A 16801-nucleotide genomic window follows, 5' to 3' on the forward strand; every position below is an offset into this window, starting at 1 on the left:
GCCAGGCAAAGAACTGCGAGAAGAACTACTATGATAGTATGATAGTAGGGAAAAATTCCCACCCCTATAGCTCTGCCTAGGGGCATTAACTAGCATTATCTACAGCTACTGTATTATGTTGCTGTCTACAGCTACTGTATTATGTTGCTGATATGTACATTCAGGCCAAGAATAAAGGTGAAAGTGGTAGTAAGGCTCAATCCTATTATTCTGCTGAACAGGCAAGGGAGTCTGGGACTCTGGGGACATGTTCCCTCAGGAAAGTATAAGTACTACAACTTTTTTGTTTTAATTGCTTCATCAAGTATAAAAATTTCAGTCAAAAGGTGATGATCGAGCTCTGGTCTTATGCACTGGTTGGAGTGGTTGTATCGATACTGCACTGTGACATCCTTGAGGGGTTAGTGCTGGCATTGTCCATGGCAATACTATTCCATCTCCCGAGTCTTGATGATTGAGTCCTTCATTCCTTTCTCTGCTGCTCCAATCCTGAAGTTGTGACCACAGTCAAAAGGTGACGATCGAGGCTCTGGTCTTGCATCTATACTGTACTGCAACACCCTTGAGGGGTTAGTACCGACATTGTCCATCACAATACTGTTCCATCTCCCATATACAAGTCTTGATGGTTGAGTCCTCTATTCCTTTCTTTGCTGCTCTAATCCTGAAGTTGCGACCAAAATATTAAAAAATGGTTAAATGATTATGATGATAACAATTACAAATGTATTTATAGCTGTGTAGCAACTGTGAACTAATTAGGCACTTGCAAGTTTAATTAGGTGTCTGAAGCATTTAACATGCACAGATATGAGATATATTCATCACGTGCAGGCAGTAAAGATAAATTTACTCTAATAGAACAGTCATACTACACCGTAAATTCATACTTCCGAATTTACGGTGTTATGAAACAATCATTATTATGTATGGATTTTACTGACTCTCCAAGATAATATTCTGCATTAATGTTAATTGCTCATTTCCAAAAAAACTACATTTTAAACCAAATATAGAGTCTATCACTGACAAAAATGAGTGATATCCACCCCAAAAACACCTTCGCTGTAAAAAAGGCGCGCCCAAGAAACTACAATTACCTGGAACCCAATGTAAAAAACAAAAAGAAAAATCAGCTTAGCTGAAGTGAAAAGTAACTGGTAACTTAAAGAGCTGATATCTGAAGCGGCCAAGAATACAATTACTAAAGTTTAATCCATGCAAGAACACCTTGGCTATAAAACAGGTGTATACATGAAAGTAACTGGCAACTGAAATGGCTGATATCTGAAGCGGCCAAGAATGAATGGTCATATACAACTAATTCAAAAATTTAACACTGAACCTTTATAATTCAGCTGTGTTCTATATTCACTCTTGCTGCATCGTAAAGTAATTTCTTTTAACTCTAATTGGCTGGTAATTTGGCCGCCTTTTTTAATAGTCAGTATAATAGAGCAAAAAAAGGCGGCCAAATTACCAGCCAATTAGAGTTAAAAGAAATTACTTTACGATGCAGCAAGAGTGAATATAGAACACAGCTGAATTATAAAGGTTCAGTGTTAAATTTTTGAATTAGTTGTATATGACCATTCATTCTTGGCCGCTTCAGATATCAGCCATTTCAGTTGCCAGTTACTTTCATGTATACACCTGTTTTATAGCCAAGGTGTTCTTGCATGGATTAAACATTAGTAATTGTATTCTTGGCCGCTTCAGATATCAGCTCTTTAAGTTACCAGTTACTTTTCACTTCAGCTAAGCTGATTTTTCTTTTTGTTTTTTACATTGGGTTCCAGGTACTTGTAGTTTCTTGGGCACGCCTTTTTTACAGCGAAGGTGTTTTTGGGGTTAAATATACGGGTGGACAGTCACGAGATCAATCAGTATTCGAAAATGGTGCGATGTGGGTGAGACTGAGAGTTTGCTCAGTATCTCGACAAGACGAGTGGGTAGTTGAAGAGGAGTGATTTCTACTCAACATCTCATCCAGATGGCCACCATGTAATGTATGGGTGTACAGCTTCTTGCCACGGAATGAGTCATCTGGTTTGTCACTGCCAGCCCTTCGCCCAGTAAAAGAAGCCAATAGAGACAAGCCAAGGAAAATGCTAACGATTATTTTATGAAGATTGAATTGTGATATAAGTGTGCTGGTTTAGAATCAAAGAAGGCACCTGCCTTAAATGTGATAAATGCCAACTGTCAGCACACGTGATACTGTACGTAGAACCCACAATCATTTCTGTACAAACGATACGAATGCTATGCTGTACTGTAAGGTAATTGGAGGTACTATACGTGTAGTTCTGTGCTTTAGTTAGGCTGAGAAACTAGGCAACTACTCGTGGCATGCTTTTCAATTACATCTGTAAAATGTACGTAGCTGCATGTAGATGTGATTGTCCAAAGATTGCATGAGAGTAATGTGGTTCGAGCTGGTCAGTTAGTTGGTTCAACTCCAGATTATTGGTCCGGCTCAGGCCTGACCAACCGGACCGTCTCCTCCGGCCTTGAACTTGTGAAGTTATTGATGTACTCATTGTTGGGGTCCACGGGGACATCGATGATCGTTTGATTATCAGTCAGCTGTAAGTAATGGGGAAAAGGAACCATTTCCATACCCCTATGGCATACTGATTTTCCAGGTCAGTTTATGTACACTGAACCACAGAAATGTAGAACTTTGGTTGCAGATGGAAAATAAACACTTTTGTACTCAGTTACAAGAGATTCACCCAGCTAAGATAAAATGTTGAAGTGAATATCACTATATAGCTAGTACCAACTTGTTCATCAGGTATTGGACAATTCCAAGTGTCCAGATTATGCAGTTGTCCTCATGTTCAAGTTTACATGTTTGGGCAAGTTCCACAACATCCTATAATCTATTACTAGCTATATCAGTGTGCATGGAATAACGCTTATATAATATTTTTCATATTCCAGGCTTTAGGTGTATTATTGTATTTAACACCTGCATGTTGGTTTTTGCAGGCCATCTGGTCATACTGGTTTATCCACTAGCAGTTGAATGTGATCATGGTACATAATTGTAAGTTGAGACCATGCAGGAACAAAGATACAGGTGTCATGAATTTCAGGTCAGTTGACATTCAGAGGAATTGTATTAATTGCAATTGCTCTTTTGTAGTTATCAATTATCAGTAACCAGGTTGTGGTAGCGTACTTTTGTTTGACTAATGTTCTGGTTTACATGCTTACCCAACAGTTATGTTATTCACTTAACCTGCATATGGGATATATATAATTTAGTTCATTTTGAGTACAGCCTGACATATTGATTTTTTGCACATTCTCTTTTTAATTCAGTGCCTGCAGGATTGTTTCGTCAGATATCAAAACAGGTGTCTGGTATTACGACCAATGTTCCAGGTCGGTTGCATGTGTGTTTAATTTAAGGTTGACTTAAGTGCCTGCTTATTCTTTTATAGGTCTTGGTATCGAGTGTCATGAATTTCAGATCAGTTGACATACAGAAGAATTGTATTATTGCAATTGTTGTTTTGTAGTTATCAATTTACTGTATACTAGTGACATGGTGGGTGTGAATTTGCAGGTCAGTCTACTCAGATGTATCGGGCATGGTGTTGATGGGTTCAAACAAATATCTAGTGTAGACCATAGTGGCATCAAGGGTGTTAATTTCCAGGTCAGTTTTGATGTTGTGATGTTAGTGATTTTTCCTAGTACCCAGATGTTAAGTGTATTGTATTTAATGCCCACCTGTTATGTTTTTAAATTATGGTATATCAGTGTGGACAGTGCAACAGTAAGCCTTCTGTGTTGTAGTAACTATTTGTTTCATATTTATGCTGTTGTCTCAGAATGGCACAATTTTTTGGGCAACCACCAGTGTGAAGTCCAGTGGTACAAATATTGTATTATGACCAAGTTGTGATAGCGTACTTTTGTTTGACTAATGTCCTAACATTCTGGTTTAACATGCTTACCCAACAGTTATGTTATTTATTGACTTAGCCTGGGATATAATGTTTGTTCATTTTGATTATCCATGCTATTATTGATACAGCCCGGTATATTTATTTTTTGTAATTCTCTTATTAATTCAGTGCCTGCTGGATTGTGTCATCAGATATTGAAACAAGTGTTTTTGGTGTTGTGACTGATGTTCCAGGTCAGTTGCATGAGTATTTAATTTAAGGTTAACTTCATGATCAGTACCTGCTTATTCTTTTACAGGTTTCAGTATCGTCATGCTGACATACAAGAAATCATCACTATTGTTGGAACTATTTTTAGTAATGTCTTGATGTGATGTTGATTAACGTTGTTACACATTGTTGCATGATTACCATATGGCAAGAAATTTTCATGGCCATCATGAAATTTGAATATTGTGTAAGTTGTGTGGATCAATCCCAACTCATACATGGTCACTGGCAAACCACGGACCACATTCCAGCCACAACACCACCAACCACATTTGAGTAATCCATTACAAAATTTTGTTGCACCATTTGTGTGTGCATAATAATACTTAATGAAAGCCACAACACAAGCTACATGGTACACACTACATAGAGGTGGTAACCCCTAAAGGCTTGTTCCTTTTGTATTCACCTTACCGGCCTTGGTGGTTAATCTATTAAAAATCACATGTAAATAGAGAATTGAAGAGTATGCTTAAAGCACCTTTGCTAGTGATTATGTTCTTCACACCATAAGACAACTGGCGATTTATAAACATTTGCATGAGGTGTGGCACTACATGGAATTAAAAAGATTTCTGCTTAAAACGCCATTCCTAAGGAACTTACGGTTCAGCACGCTGTCACAACTTGTTTATCAGGCATTAGAGTTTGTGTCCACGTCGTGTCTTTAAAAGTTATTGTAGGGATTAAAGGTTTGACTGAATAAAATATGCGTATAGGCAAATCAGAATTGGATAATGTCAGTGCTAGATGGACTATACAAACACAGCTATGTTGACTGGTATAACGTGACAGTAGTTGTAACATAAGGTAGAGAAATAAAATGAAATACGCCTATTTTTTATTTTGCGAATGGCTACTTTTTATTTTTGCGAGGTAGCAAGAAAACTACTAAAGATTTTTTATCACGTAATGCAATACAAATCTATTGAGGGATGTTGCGTAATCCAGGACTAATATTGCAAAACCAGCCCTACACGCAAATAACTCACAGTAGTGGCCGCGTGTATTTTAATTGTAAGTGCGCTTTGTAGTTTCTTGGCCGCGCGACTCACTATCGTGAGTCTCGATTTGATCAGACCCTTTCTCGGAATGAACATATAAAGCAGATAGCAAGCAAAGCCACCAAAGTCAATGCCTTCTTACATCGCAACTTATACCACTGTCCTGTTAATACCAAACTTATTGTTATAAAGCTATGGTGAGACCGGTAATAGAGTATGCTTCTCTGTATGGGACCCTCACACATCTACCAACCAGGGCCGCCCACAGGGGGGGCAACTGGGGCATTTTGCCCCGGGCCCCAGGAGGCCCCATGAAGGGCCCCCTGAATACCTGTTTAAAAGATCGATATACTCTAATAGAGCAGTCAGATCTAAATACTCTAATAGAGCAGTCACAGTATTCTTCAGAGGAGCAGTGTAGCAAGCTTATAGATAAGGAGATATGGTTGGTGATGGGTAGTTATCGTCATTGCCAGCAGGTTGTGAACTTTTTTTTTTTTTTTTTTTTTTGGTCTTCACCTTACAACTTGGGTCAAGGGCCCACTTTAACTCTTTGCCCTGGGCCCTTTAATTTCTCTGGGCGGCCCTGCTACCAACACAAATCTTCTAGAAGCAGTTCAACGATTGGCAGCAAGTTTATGTTACAAGGACTACTCTAGATTCTCAAGAGTTTCATTAATGTTAGAAAATCTTAACTTACCTACCCTAAAAAGCAGGAGGAACAGAGCCAAACTACAGATGATGTATAAAATCAGTAACAATCTGGTGTGTGTTCTAAATGATTGTTTGATTCCAATTATACCCTTCTTGAGAAATGTCTACTTCAACCAACTAGATACCAGAATTGATAGTTTTAAATTTTCCTTTTTTTTCCCTCGACAACAAACTGTGGAACTCAATCCCCCTCATATAGTCAACTCCTCCACATGCACACAATCTGTTTTGTACCCTCTTAGATAATTATCACAATCACACCTGTGCGTTATAATCACATTGATTTCTGCACAACACACACAAATAATAATTTCAAGACACACGATAGTGTGTCGTGCGGCCCAAGAAGCCGGCGCGCCACACCGTGAGTATATTGACAGGAAGAACGAAAATGTCATTTTCACACCTTTGTATCTCGGTGATCACTTATCTGATTGGAACTAAATTTGCTACACAGTTGCCCGCCAGCCAAGGGAGTCTACATTCCAAATTTGAAGGAAATCGTTCCAGCCATTTCCGAGATACGAGCTGCCAAAGTTTCGTTTTTTTTCTTCGTTTTTTTCTTCTTCTTCTTCGTCTTTTCGCACACTTGCAAAAATTGCTATAACAAGCAAACGCGTACTCCGATCGCCTTGAAATTTGGCACACAGAAAGGGAGTCCAAAGGCGAATCCTAGCATCAAATTTGGTACAAATCCGATGAACGGTTCAGGAGTTATGACCGATTATTCGCGTAAAACAAGATCGATTTGTTGTCACGCCTACAGGGTAAACCGCTTCATGGAATGAGTTGAAAATTGCTATGTAGATGGAGTAACCAACGTAGGAGTGCCTTTTGGTGGTTTGAAAGGAATCGAGATAAAGACCACGGAGATATGACACAAAACCCAACCTGTGTCACAATTACGCGATCGATTTTTATGAATAAAAAAGTATTAGTTTTCACGCCTACTAGGCAAACCGCTTAGAGCAATGAGCTGAAAATCGGTGTATAGCTGGAATAATCTTCATAGAAAGTCCTTGCAGTAGTACAGAAGAATCGGATTACAAACCACTGAGTTATGATTCGAAAGCCAACTCCGTGTAGCAAATGCGAGATCGAGATACTCTAATAGAACAGTCACCCTAATAGAGCATTCGGCTAATTTATTTACTCCATTATAGAATTTTATTACATCACAAGTTATTCTGTAGGGAGTTCAGCTGCAAACAGTTAATCTTATAGACAGTTCAGCAAGAAGACAGTCACCATGTGGAGAGTTAAGCAAATATATCACTATAGAGATTCAGAACATTACAAGTCACACTGAAGAAAGTTCAGCTATAAACAAGTCATGCACTGTGTAGAGAATTCAGCTACAATTAAGTCACTCTCTAGAGAATTCAGCTACACAGAATTCAGCTACACACTAGTCACTGTGGAGAGAGTTCAGCTACAAACAAATTACCCTTTAGAGTGATCAGCGACAAACAAAACACTTTGCAGGGTGTTCAGCTGCAACAAATCTACCTTTAGAGCGATCAGCAATGAACAAATCAACACAAATCTACCTGTAGAGAGATCAGCTAGAAACAAATCACCCTGAAGACAGTTCAGCTACAAAAAATCACCCTGTAGAGACATCAGCTAGAAAATAGACACAATGTAAGGAGTTCAGCTACAAGCAATCACCCTGTAGAGAGTCAGCTAAAACAAATCAACCTACAGAGAGATCAGCTACAAACAAATCACCTTATAGAGAGTTCAGCTACAAACAGATTACCTGTAGAGAGATCGGCTACAAACAAATCAACCTGCAGAGAGATCAGTTACACACAAATCAACTTGTAGAGAGATCAGCTACAAACAAATCACCCTGTAGAGAGATCAGCTAGAAACTACACACAATGTAAGGAGTTCAGCTACAAACAAATCACCCTGTAGAGAGATCAGCTACAAACTAGACACAAAGTAAGGAGTTAAGCTACAAGTAAATTACCCTGTAGAGAGTTCATCTACAAACAAATCAACCCGTAGAGCAATCAGCTAGAAACAAATCACCCTGAAGAGAGGTCAGCTACAAAAAATCACCCTGTAGAGAGATCAGCTAGAAACAAATCACCCTGAAGAGAGGTCAGCTACAAAAAAATCACCCTGTAGAGAGATCAGCTACAAACAAATTGCCCTGTAGAGAGATCAGCTACAAGCAAAACACCCGGTAGAGAGTTCAGCAACAAAGAAACCACCATGTAGAGAGTTCAGTTACAAACAAATTACCCTGTAGAGAGATCGGCTACAAACAAATCAGCCTGTAGAGAGTTCAGCTAAAACAAATCAACCTGCAGAGAGATCAACTACAAACAAATCACCTTTTAGAGAGTTCAGCTACAAACAAATTATCCCATAGAGAGATCGGCTACAAACAAATCAACCTGCAGAGAGATCAGCTACACACAAATCAACTTGTAGAGAGATCAACTACAAACAAATCACCCTGTAGAGAGATCAGCTAGAAACTACACACAATGTAAGGAATTCAGCTACAAATAAATCACCCTGTAGAGAGTTCAGCTAAAACAAATCAACCTGCAGAGAGATCAGCAACAAACAAATCACCTTTTAGACAGTTCAGCTACAAATAAATTACCTTGTAGAGAGATCGGCTACAAACAAATCAACCTGCAGAGAGATCAGCTATGCACAATTCAACTTGTAGAGAGATCAGCTACAAACAAATCACCCTGTAGAGAGATCAGCTAGAAGCTAGACACAGTGTAAGGAGTTCAGCTACAAACAAATCAGCTTGTAGAGAGATCAGTTACACACAAATCAACCTGTAGAGAGATAAGCTAGAAACAAATCACCCTGTAGAGAGTTCAGCTAAAACAAATCAACCTGCAGAGAGATCAGCTACAAATAAATCACTTTACAGACAGTTCAGCTACAAACAAATTACCTTGTAGAGAGATCGGCTGCAAATTAATCAACCTGCAGAGAGATCAGCTACACACAAATCAACTTGTAGAGAGATCAGCTACAAACAAATCACCCTGTAGAGAGATCAGCTAGAAACTAGATACAATGCAAGGAGTTCAGCTACAAACAAAATCACCCTTTAGTGAGTTCAGCTACAAACAAATCAACCTGCAGTGAGATCACCCACAAAACGCACTTGTACAGAGTTCAGTTACAAACAAATCACCCTGTAGAGAGTTCAGGTAGAAGAATTCACCTTGTAGAGAGTTCAGCAACAAAGAAACCACCATGTAGAGAGTTCAGCTGCAAACAAATCACCCAGTAGAAAGATCAGCTAGAAGAAGTTACCTTGTAGAGAGTTCAGTTACAAAGAAACCATCGTATAGAGAGTTCAGCTACAAAGAAATTATCCTGTAGAGAGTTCAGCTAGAAGAAGTCACCTTGTAAAGAGTTCAGCTACAAAGAAACCATCATGTACAGAGTTCAGCTACAAAGAAACCACCTGTACAGAATTCAACTACAAACAAATTACCCTGTATAGAGATCAGCTAGAAGAAGTTACCTTGTAGATAGCTCAGCTACAACAATCACAGGAAAAAATGTGGCATTTCCTGTTGCAGGATATGTGCAGGAAATTTACAGGACAGGTGACATTTCCAGCACATATCCGGGAGATGGAAATGTACAGGAAATTTGCAAATTTCCTGTACATTTCATACTACATGATAGGGCACAATTTCCTGCAGATTTCCTGCACTGGACATATGAAATTTCATACAGATTTCTTCTATAAGGTATTTATGAAATTTACAATACATTTCCTCTATACAATATCTATGGAATTTCCTATAGATTTCCCCTATACAATATCTATGAAATTTCCTGTAGATTTCCTCTATACAATATCTATGAAATTTCCTATAGATTTCCCCTATACAATATCTATGAAATTTCCTACAGATTTTCCTTATACAATATCTATGACATTTCCAACAGATTTCTTCTATACATTATTAATGAAATTTCAAATACATTTCTTGTACAGTATCAATGAAACTTATACATGTGGTAAAAACTGTAAACAATAATATCTACATGATATTACATTATATACATGCACACAGTTACAAGGGTATAGTATAGCTACAAGTTAGTCACGTAGTACAGTACCATATATCAGATTTTGTGACCCATCACAAAATTTCTTTTGCTTGGGACAAAGTGTGATCACCTGGGCTGAACCTGTTTAATTGACTACCATCTTTATCATCATATCAGCATGTTTACTCCTTAAGCTTGAGTTTTAACTTTCATTAGCTCATCGTGTCACTCCTTGCTAGATGTCTCTCTGCTCTCTTGGTGTATCGATGTAACTTAATATCTTCTTGATTGATAGCTATTTCCACCTTGCCCTTAAGTTCGACATATTACAGCTGCTCCACTTTATTGAAGTTTCTGCAAATTGTATAATGTAAATGAATGTACGGTATAATACACATTAACAATAAAAATGCAACCTACACTACAATATAACTATTTTTCTTGGACATTTAAGAAAGTTGAACGATGCAAGATTACTGAAAACAGATCCAGTGTAACCATACGAAAAATGTTTGTGGTCAGGGCCAACAAATATGAAAAACTGAATACATTAATACTATGCATAGAAAACACATTAATAGTAGGACCTAATGTATTTCGCAGACTGGACTCGCAGACTGGACTCATGCACTGAACTAAACAGCTTCTTAACAGTTATCCAGGCATTATCTAGCTCCTGTACCACTAGAAACACCATTATCAAGCTAAAACGGTTGAAGCTGCTCTTCCTACAAAGTTACAGAGTTCGCAAATGCACTAAATTAATAGAATATTTACAAAACATGTGTACTTGTGCATACTAGCAGTGGTGGAGGCTATTGTAGTTGCGCAGGATTAATTCCTTTGTTGCTTTACTGCTTAGTACTACTGTGAATGACCAGAAGTAAATACTTAGTGATGTTGTTAGTATTGCGCTATCCGCTTAATGCTGCCCGCTAAGATAGTGTACATCTAAAAATATGTTATCACTATATAGACTGTAGAAAAGGCTATGTGTAGCCTATATCTAACTATTTATGCACTATTATAATGTCTTGTAAATATTCTAATAAATTAGTGCACGTGCGATATTTGTGACTTAGTAGGAAGAGCAGCTTCAGTAGTTTTAGCTTGACATTAGAGTCTACAATGGTACAAGAACTAGAAAATTCCTGGATAATTGTTAAGAAGCTGTTTCTAACTTAGTGTGAGTCCACTCCACAAAATACATTAGGCCTATTAGTAGCAGGTTGGCAGCTATTCTTGAAAACTAGCTCCTTAAGTGGCTGAAATACAGCAGAATCAATACCAAAATCTTTGGCTGGCGGTTGAAGGCCATCCACCACTGATTCTCATGAAGCGAGGTCCTCGTGTCAAAGCCAGAAAATGTGACTAGAGCCTGACAGGGCACCCAGAAAACATAACCTCAAGAAACCAGTTTTGAGCATCAAAATCGCCGGATAGTTTGATAGTGTAGCTACCCACTAGAGGTGGTCGTTCAATTTTCCCTGGTGTATAATTTGGATCCGCTTTCTACAATCAAGTTACAAATAATGGTAAAGTACTGTGTGGTATTATGTTCAATCCAAATGCACCTGCGAATACATACATACTACTCAAGGTACTACTTAGCACAATTACTGTAGGCAAGATATGAGCAATGTAGGATATAAGGTTACACATATTTTGAACAGGATGTCTGTTTGTGGCCTTGTTTAATGATACACCACAGAATAAACACATACTACAAACAAATAAACACATAATTACAAACAAGACTTGTAATCACAAAAGAGAACCTCACCTACAGACCAGGTGACACATCAACGACATTCAGTAACAGCTCAAACTCAATTGTAGGTTGGCATCCTGAGGTCCGATGGACTTTTTCAACAGGTGCTATAGTCTTAATGATGTTCACCATCTTGGCAAAGCTACCATTCTCTTAATATATCTGGTGATACATTCTGCTGACGAGTAACACTATATTTATCTCCAGACATACTACTCTATTGATGAGTGCGATTTTGATAACCTGGATATAATAAATATTTGTGTACTGGACTAGGCGACTCTAAATGATGCCTACCTTGTTTTCCTGCACCCGAGTTGTGGTAAGAAGAGTTGTTTGTTTCCTCACATTAGAAGCAGTGGCAATAATACCATTCCTTTTCACATACCCATATGGAATTATAGCTGTTAAGGTAGGCGGGTGATGTGCGAGTAGTGACTTGAGTCCAGAACCCCTCGAGTAGAGACGGCCGCTTCACTGGCATTCTTTTATTTCACTACTTGCTTGCGGAGTCTTCTCTTTCTCTATGTCACAGAAGAACGCTTCGATTCTCTCAAACTTTCTGCCAGCACCTGCCAACGTCGCCATTTTTAATGTTCCCGCGCAGCATAACAAACGCCTCAACTTTTGTCAGAAAAAACTATTAAGTTGCGCGCTTAGGTTAAAATCGATCGGTTAAAATTCTTGCTCTTTGCGACCCACCCAACCTTTTACTCTAGAAGAGAAAGAGAGTATTTTCCCTCATATTATGTACAGCTAGCTAAATATTATACGTAGCTATACCATAGATTATATAGAGGGCTATAATCTATGGTTTTAACTCTAGTGCACAGACTAACGTACGAGAAGCCATACAATTGCACCTAAGAGTTTGCTACTTGATATTATTTCAGCCCTTCAGTACACTCAGACTTACTTCAAAGATTCTGTTGAGCAGCATGCAACTGTCAGCACCCAACTAAATTACGTTAAAAATGCTTTCAGATTGCTGCATCTCAGGCTTGAGTGATGATTTTAAAAATTTTTCTGGTGGAGGGGGGGGCCTGCCCCCAGACCCCTTGAAAATATGCTACAATTGCTATGCCCTCAACTGTGGTGGCCCACCCACCCCTATTTTGCCAGAGCCAGCCCTGCTTGGTAGTCTTGTTTGGTTACACTTTGGTTCACACTTATCAGATTTGATCAATTTAATTGTTCAGGACAAGTAGTGCAATCTGGATCCAGAGGCAGAGATGGTTTCAGTGCCCACAGGTGATTAGTGCTGTGAGCAACTGGAAATCTGGCTCAGTGCCCGAGACATGCTGAAACACGTAGTAGCTACTGTAATACATGAAGGAGTTGATTATATAATTACAGGGGAGGATCCAGACTTTTAAAGGGGGGGGGGGGGGTTCCACTTTAAATTACAACTTCAGTCTAGCTGTAAGTAAAGGTCATTACCTGCTGACAATAGCTGCCCCTCACCATAGATGCCTTCACCAACTACATTTCCTTATTTATAACTGTATACATATAGCTTGCTACACTGCTCCTCAAAAGACTACTGTGACTTCTCTATTAGAGTATCTCGAGTAAGAGAGGCTCTTCTTTCAAAAGGGGGGTTCCATGGAACCCTTTGAAACCCCCTGGATCTGCCCCTGAATTCGATACAGAATTTTGCATGTATGATCAGCTTTGGCTACACAGCATGTGCAATTCCCACTGAGTCAAACTGGAAATTGACAAATAGCTACACCAAAATCTTTTAAGTGCATTCTATGTAAGTAATTATGCATCAGATGTAAAGCAAAAGCACACATCACAATGTCGCCCCCATTTGATGTGGTGTCAACTCATACATTATGTAGAGTCGTTTTTCTACGATAAAGTGTGTGGGAATACTACCTTAAATAGACATATACTTCTTGTAGCCAATATAGCTCCTAATGGTGTTCAGTCCCCTTCATTGACTCATTGTCAATAGTCTCTCAACGGACCACCCTATAGTTTGTGGCTGCTGATAGTAAAATATCTGAGTTGAGTTAGCTACATATACGTATGCTGGTGAGAATTTTATAAATTTATCCCAGAAATTTTATTGTAGTTGTAGTGGCACAATGGATCCTAGCCACTACTGCTATGATCCAGTAGCAGTAGTGGCTACTGGATGATAGCTTCATTGGTTTCGTATACATGATTATGTGTTGACCTGGTTATAGAGGTACTCCTCTGGTAAGAGTAGAAATGTGTGTGCTGAAGTTCCAACAGGTACTGTAGAAAATGTATGGGAGATGAGTTTCCCAGTTCGCTGTGTATAGAAAATTGTTCCAGCTCATCGATAAAATGATTTTTTGCTTATTGTGAGATGACACATAACAGCCTATAATATTATTTAATTTTATGGTGATCCTGTGTAATTCATAATACAAAGTGACGTAATTATGCAAAGGTTGCTTGTTTTCTGTTTTGTGCCATGGTTACCAATGGGGCTCAATAAAGAGTGTCTGGAAAGCCACCCATTTGTTTGTTTAACCATTACTAGCACTTACAAAAATTGTGGCAAACCTATTATATCAAACAGCATGTAGCATTTTTTGAGCTGTAACAATTTGTTATTACATATATAGGTATATTGATTACGAGATTAAAGTTTGGTGCATGGGTTAATTTCTATATTCTGCAAGACAACAAAAACTGTGAAGTGTGCGATAGAATTTTCAGTGGATGCAGATATATTCATGTAATAATTCTATCTTTAGCTACCAGTTAAACTGCATAGTACAAACTGAAAATAAAATTGCAAAATTCTACAGTAATTTGAGCTGAAGTGTAACCATATCAATTTAAAATTCCATAGTAACTTCAAATCAATGACAGTAAAAGTGGCACGTGTCAAACTTATATTACATGCCTAACTGCACACTACCATAACAGGTGATATGTACTAATACAGAAAATGCACCAGAAATGTAAACAAAATACCTTGAAATTTCCGCATAACTGGAAATCACCTGGACAGGTGGTATGTACTAGTACAGGAAATGTTCCAGAAATGTGAACAAAGAACTCCTTGACAAAATATGGTTGTGGAATTTCCTGCACAACTGGAAATTAGATGGAAGAGTGATATGTAGAAGTACAGGAAATGTGTCAGAAATGTAAACCAAAAAATTTCCTTGACATTTCCAGTTCCAGGAAATATGACATTTCCTGCATGAGGTGAAATTGCCTGGAAAGGTGGCATGTATTAGTGCAGGAAATGTGCCAGAAATATGAACAAAATATTCCTTGACATTTTTGAAAGTGGCATTTCCTGCAAAACTGGAAATCACTTGGAAAGGTGATATGTACAAGTACAGGAAATGTGTCAGAAATTCAAACAGAAAATTTCCTGGACATTTCCTGTACCGATATAACCGCCGGAAATGTGGTATTTTTTGCTGTGAATTCACCCTGTAGAAAGATCAACTAGAAGGCATCCCACCCATTCTACTTTCTAAGTGTGCTTCGGTCCTCTATAAACCTCTTCACTATCTTTTCAATCTGACATTAAAATTTGGTTATCTTCCTTGTGAATGGAAAGTTCACAAAACAATTCCTGTGTTTAAATCCGGTGACCCTACCCATATCAACAACTACCGACCGATATCCTTACTCAGTAATACTTCTAAAGTGTTGGAACGAATACTGCACGATAAAATTATTGGACATGTTACTAGCAGAATGAATCCTGCCCAGTTTGGATTTATTCAGAATCATTCATCAGTACAACAACTCCTTTTAGTTTTATCTGACATTTTTACCTCTCGTCATCAGCTGGATATCATTTACCTGGATATCACCAAGGCTTTTGATACTATTTCTCATTCACATCTACTTCACAAACTTCATATGTTCGATATTGGCGGTGAACTCTGGTCATGGTTTCTGGCATATGTTACTAATAGGTCTCAATTTGTAGCAATCAATGGCTGTAATTCCAATCTTCTCCCTGTTGAATCAGGAATACCTCAAGGTAGTATACTTGGTCCTTTATTATTCATTATTTACATGAATGATATCTCCTGTGCCATCACTTACAGTAAAATCTTTCTTTTTGCAGATGATACAAAATGCTTTAAACATATCAAAGTACCAAGCGACATGCAGCTCTTACAACATGATTTAAACTGCTTATCAAATTGGAGCACAACATCTCTATTGTCATTTCATTCCTCTAAAAGTACCCATCTGTCGTTTAAATGTAAATTTACATCCACTTATAACATCAATGGCAATCCTATAAACACTTCCCATTTGCATAAAGACCTAGGTGTCCTGATTAGTGATAATCTCAATTGGAACGAGCATCATGACTACATTCTAAAGAAAGCCTATAAGACTCTGGGACTTGTACGTAGAACCTTTTGTAAAACCATTGTGCCTTCGGTTACGCTCAAACTATATATATCCTTAGTAAGATCGCAGCTCCTATACTGTGCACCAGTGTGGCGACCTCATCTCTTAAAAGACATCTCCAAAATTGAACAACTTCAACGTAGGGCAACTAAATATATTTTACAAGACTTCTCCTCAGACTACAAAACATGGCTGACAAAACTCAATTTGCTTCCATTAATGTACATCTTTGAAATATCAGACATAATCTTTTTTGTCAACTCTCTGAAACATCCCACTCCAAGCTTCAATATCAACCTCTACATTTCATTCTCCCATAGTACTACAAGATCCAATTCAGTCAAGCTACACCACAACATATCCTTTACTAATAAAGAGCGTCATTTTTATTTCAAACGAATCTGTCGCCTTTGGAATTCCCTACCAATCATTGATATAAGTTTGCCTATAGAAACCATCAAAAGACGCATCAAATCTTTTCTCTGGAATCATTATATCACAAACTTCAATTCTACTGACCCACACAAATATCATTATCTCTGTCCATGTGGTAACTGTGTCAGCAATCATCTTGTCATGAACTTTGATCTCTTGTAGTTAGTTACATACTAATTAATTTATAATTAAATAAATAAGTAACTTACTGTAGTTAAGTAATTAATTTTTGTAACATACTCAGGCCA

The 16801-nt window shown here is 38.1% G+C and overlaps 2 protein-coding genes and 1 long non-coding RNA gene across 8 annotated transcripts in view; 1 reads left to right on the forward strand and 2 right to left on the reverse strand.

The window, feature by feature from the left end:
- The window catches only part of LOC136258578 (uncharacterized), a 219617-nt gene that overhangs the window by 100186 nt on the left and 102630 nt on the right, over positions 1-16801 (forward strand). The window contains exons 2-4 of one of the 5 annotated variants that reach the window (XM_066051911.1): positions 2998-3104; positions 3334-3396; positions 3456-3673. The exons of the other annotated variants lie outside the window; for them this stretch is intronic. Of the exons in view, the coding sequence (XP_065907983.1) occupies positions 3560-3673 (114 nt within the window). The 5' untranslated portion in view covers positions 2998-3104; positions 3334-3396; positions 3456-3559. The remainder of the gene's footprint in view (positions 1-2997; positions 3105-3333; positions 3397-3455; positions 3674-16801) is intronic. 5 annotated transcript variants of the gene reach the window in all.
- LOC136258577 (uncharacterized) overlaps positions 1-16801 on the reverse strand; it is a 66467-nt gene that overhangs the window by 3158 nt on the left and 46508 nt on the right. The window lies entirely within an intron of this gene.
- On the reverse strand, positions 9885-12465 carry LOC136258584 (uncharacterized). The gene is made up of 3 exons (XR_010702860.1): positions 12039-12465; positions 11754-11984; positions 9885-10324 (listed from the first exon to the last, which is right to left on the reverse strand). It is a non-coding gene; the product is annotated as an uncharacterized lncRNA (long non-coding RNA).

This window comes from Dysidea avara, chromosome 6 (assembly GCF_963678975.1).
Source record: "Dysidea avara chromosome 6, odDysAvar1.4, whole genome shotgun sequence".
NCBI lineage: Eukaryota > Metazoa > Porifera > Demospongiae > Dictyoceratida > Dysideidae > Dysidea > Dysidea avara.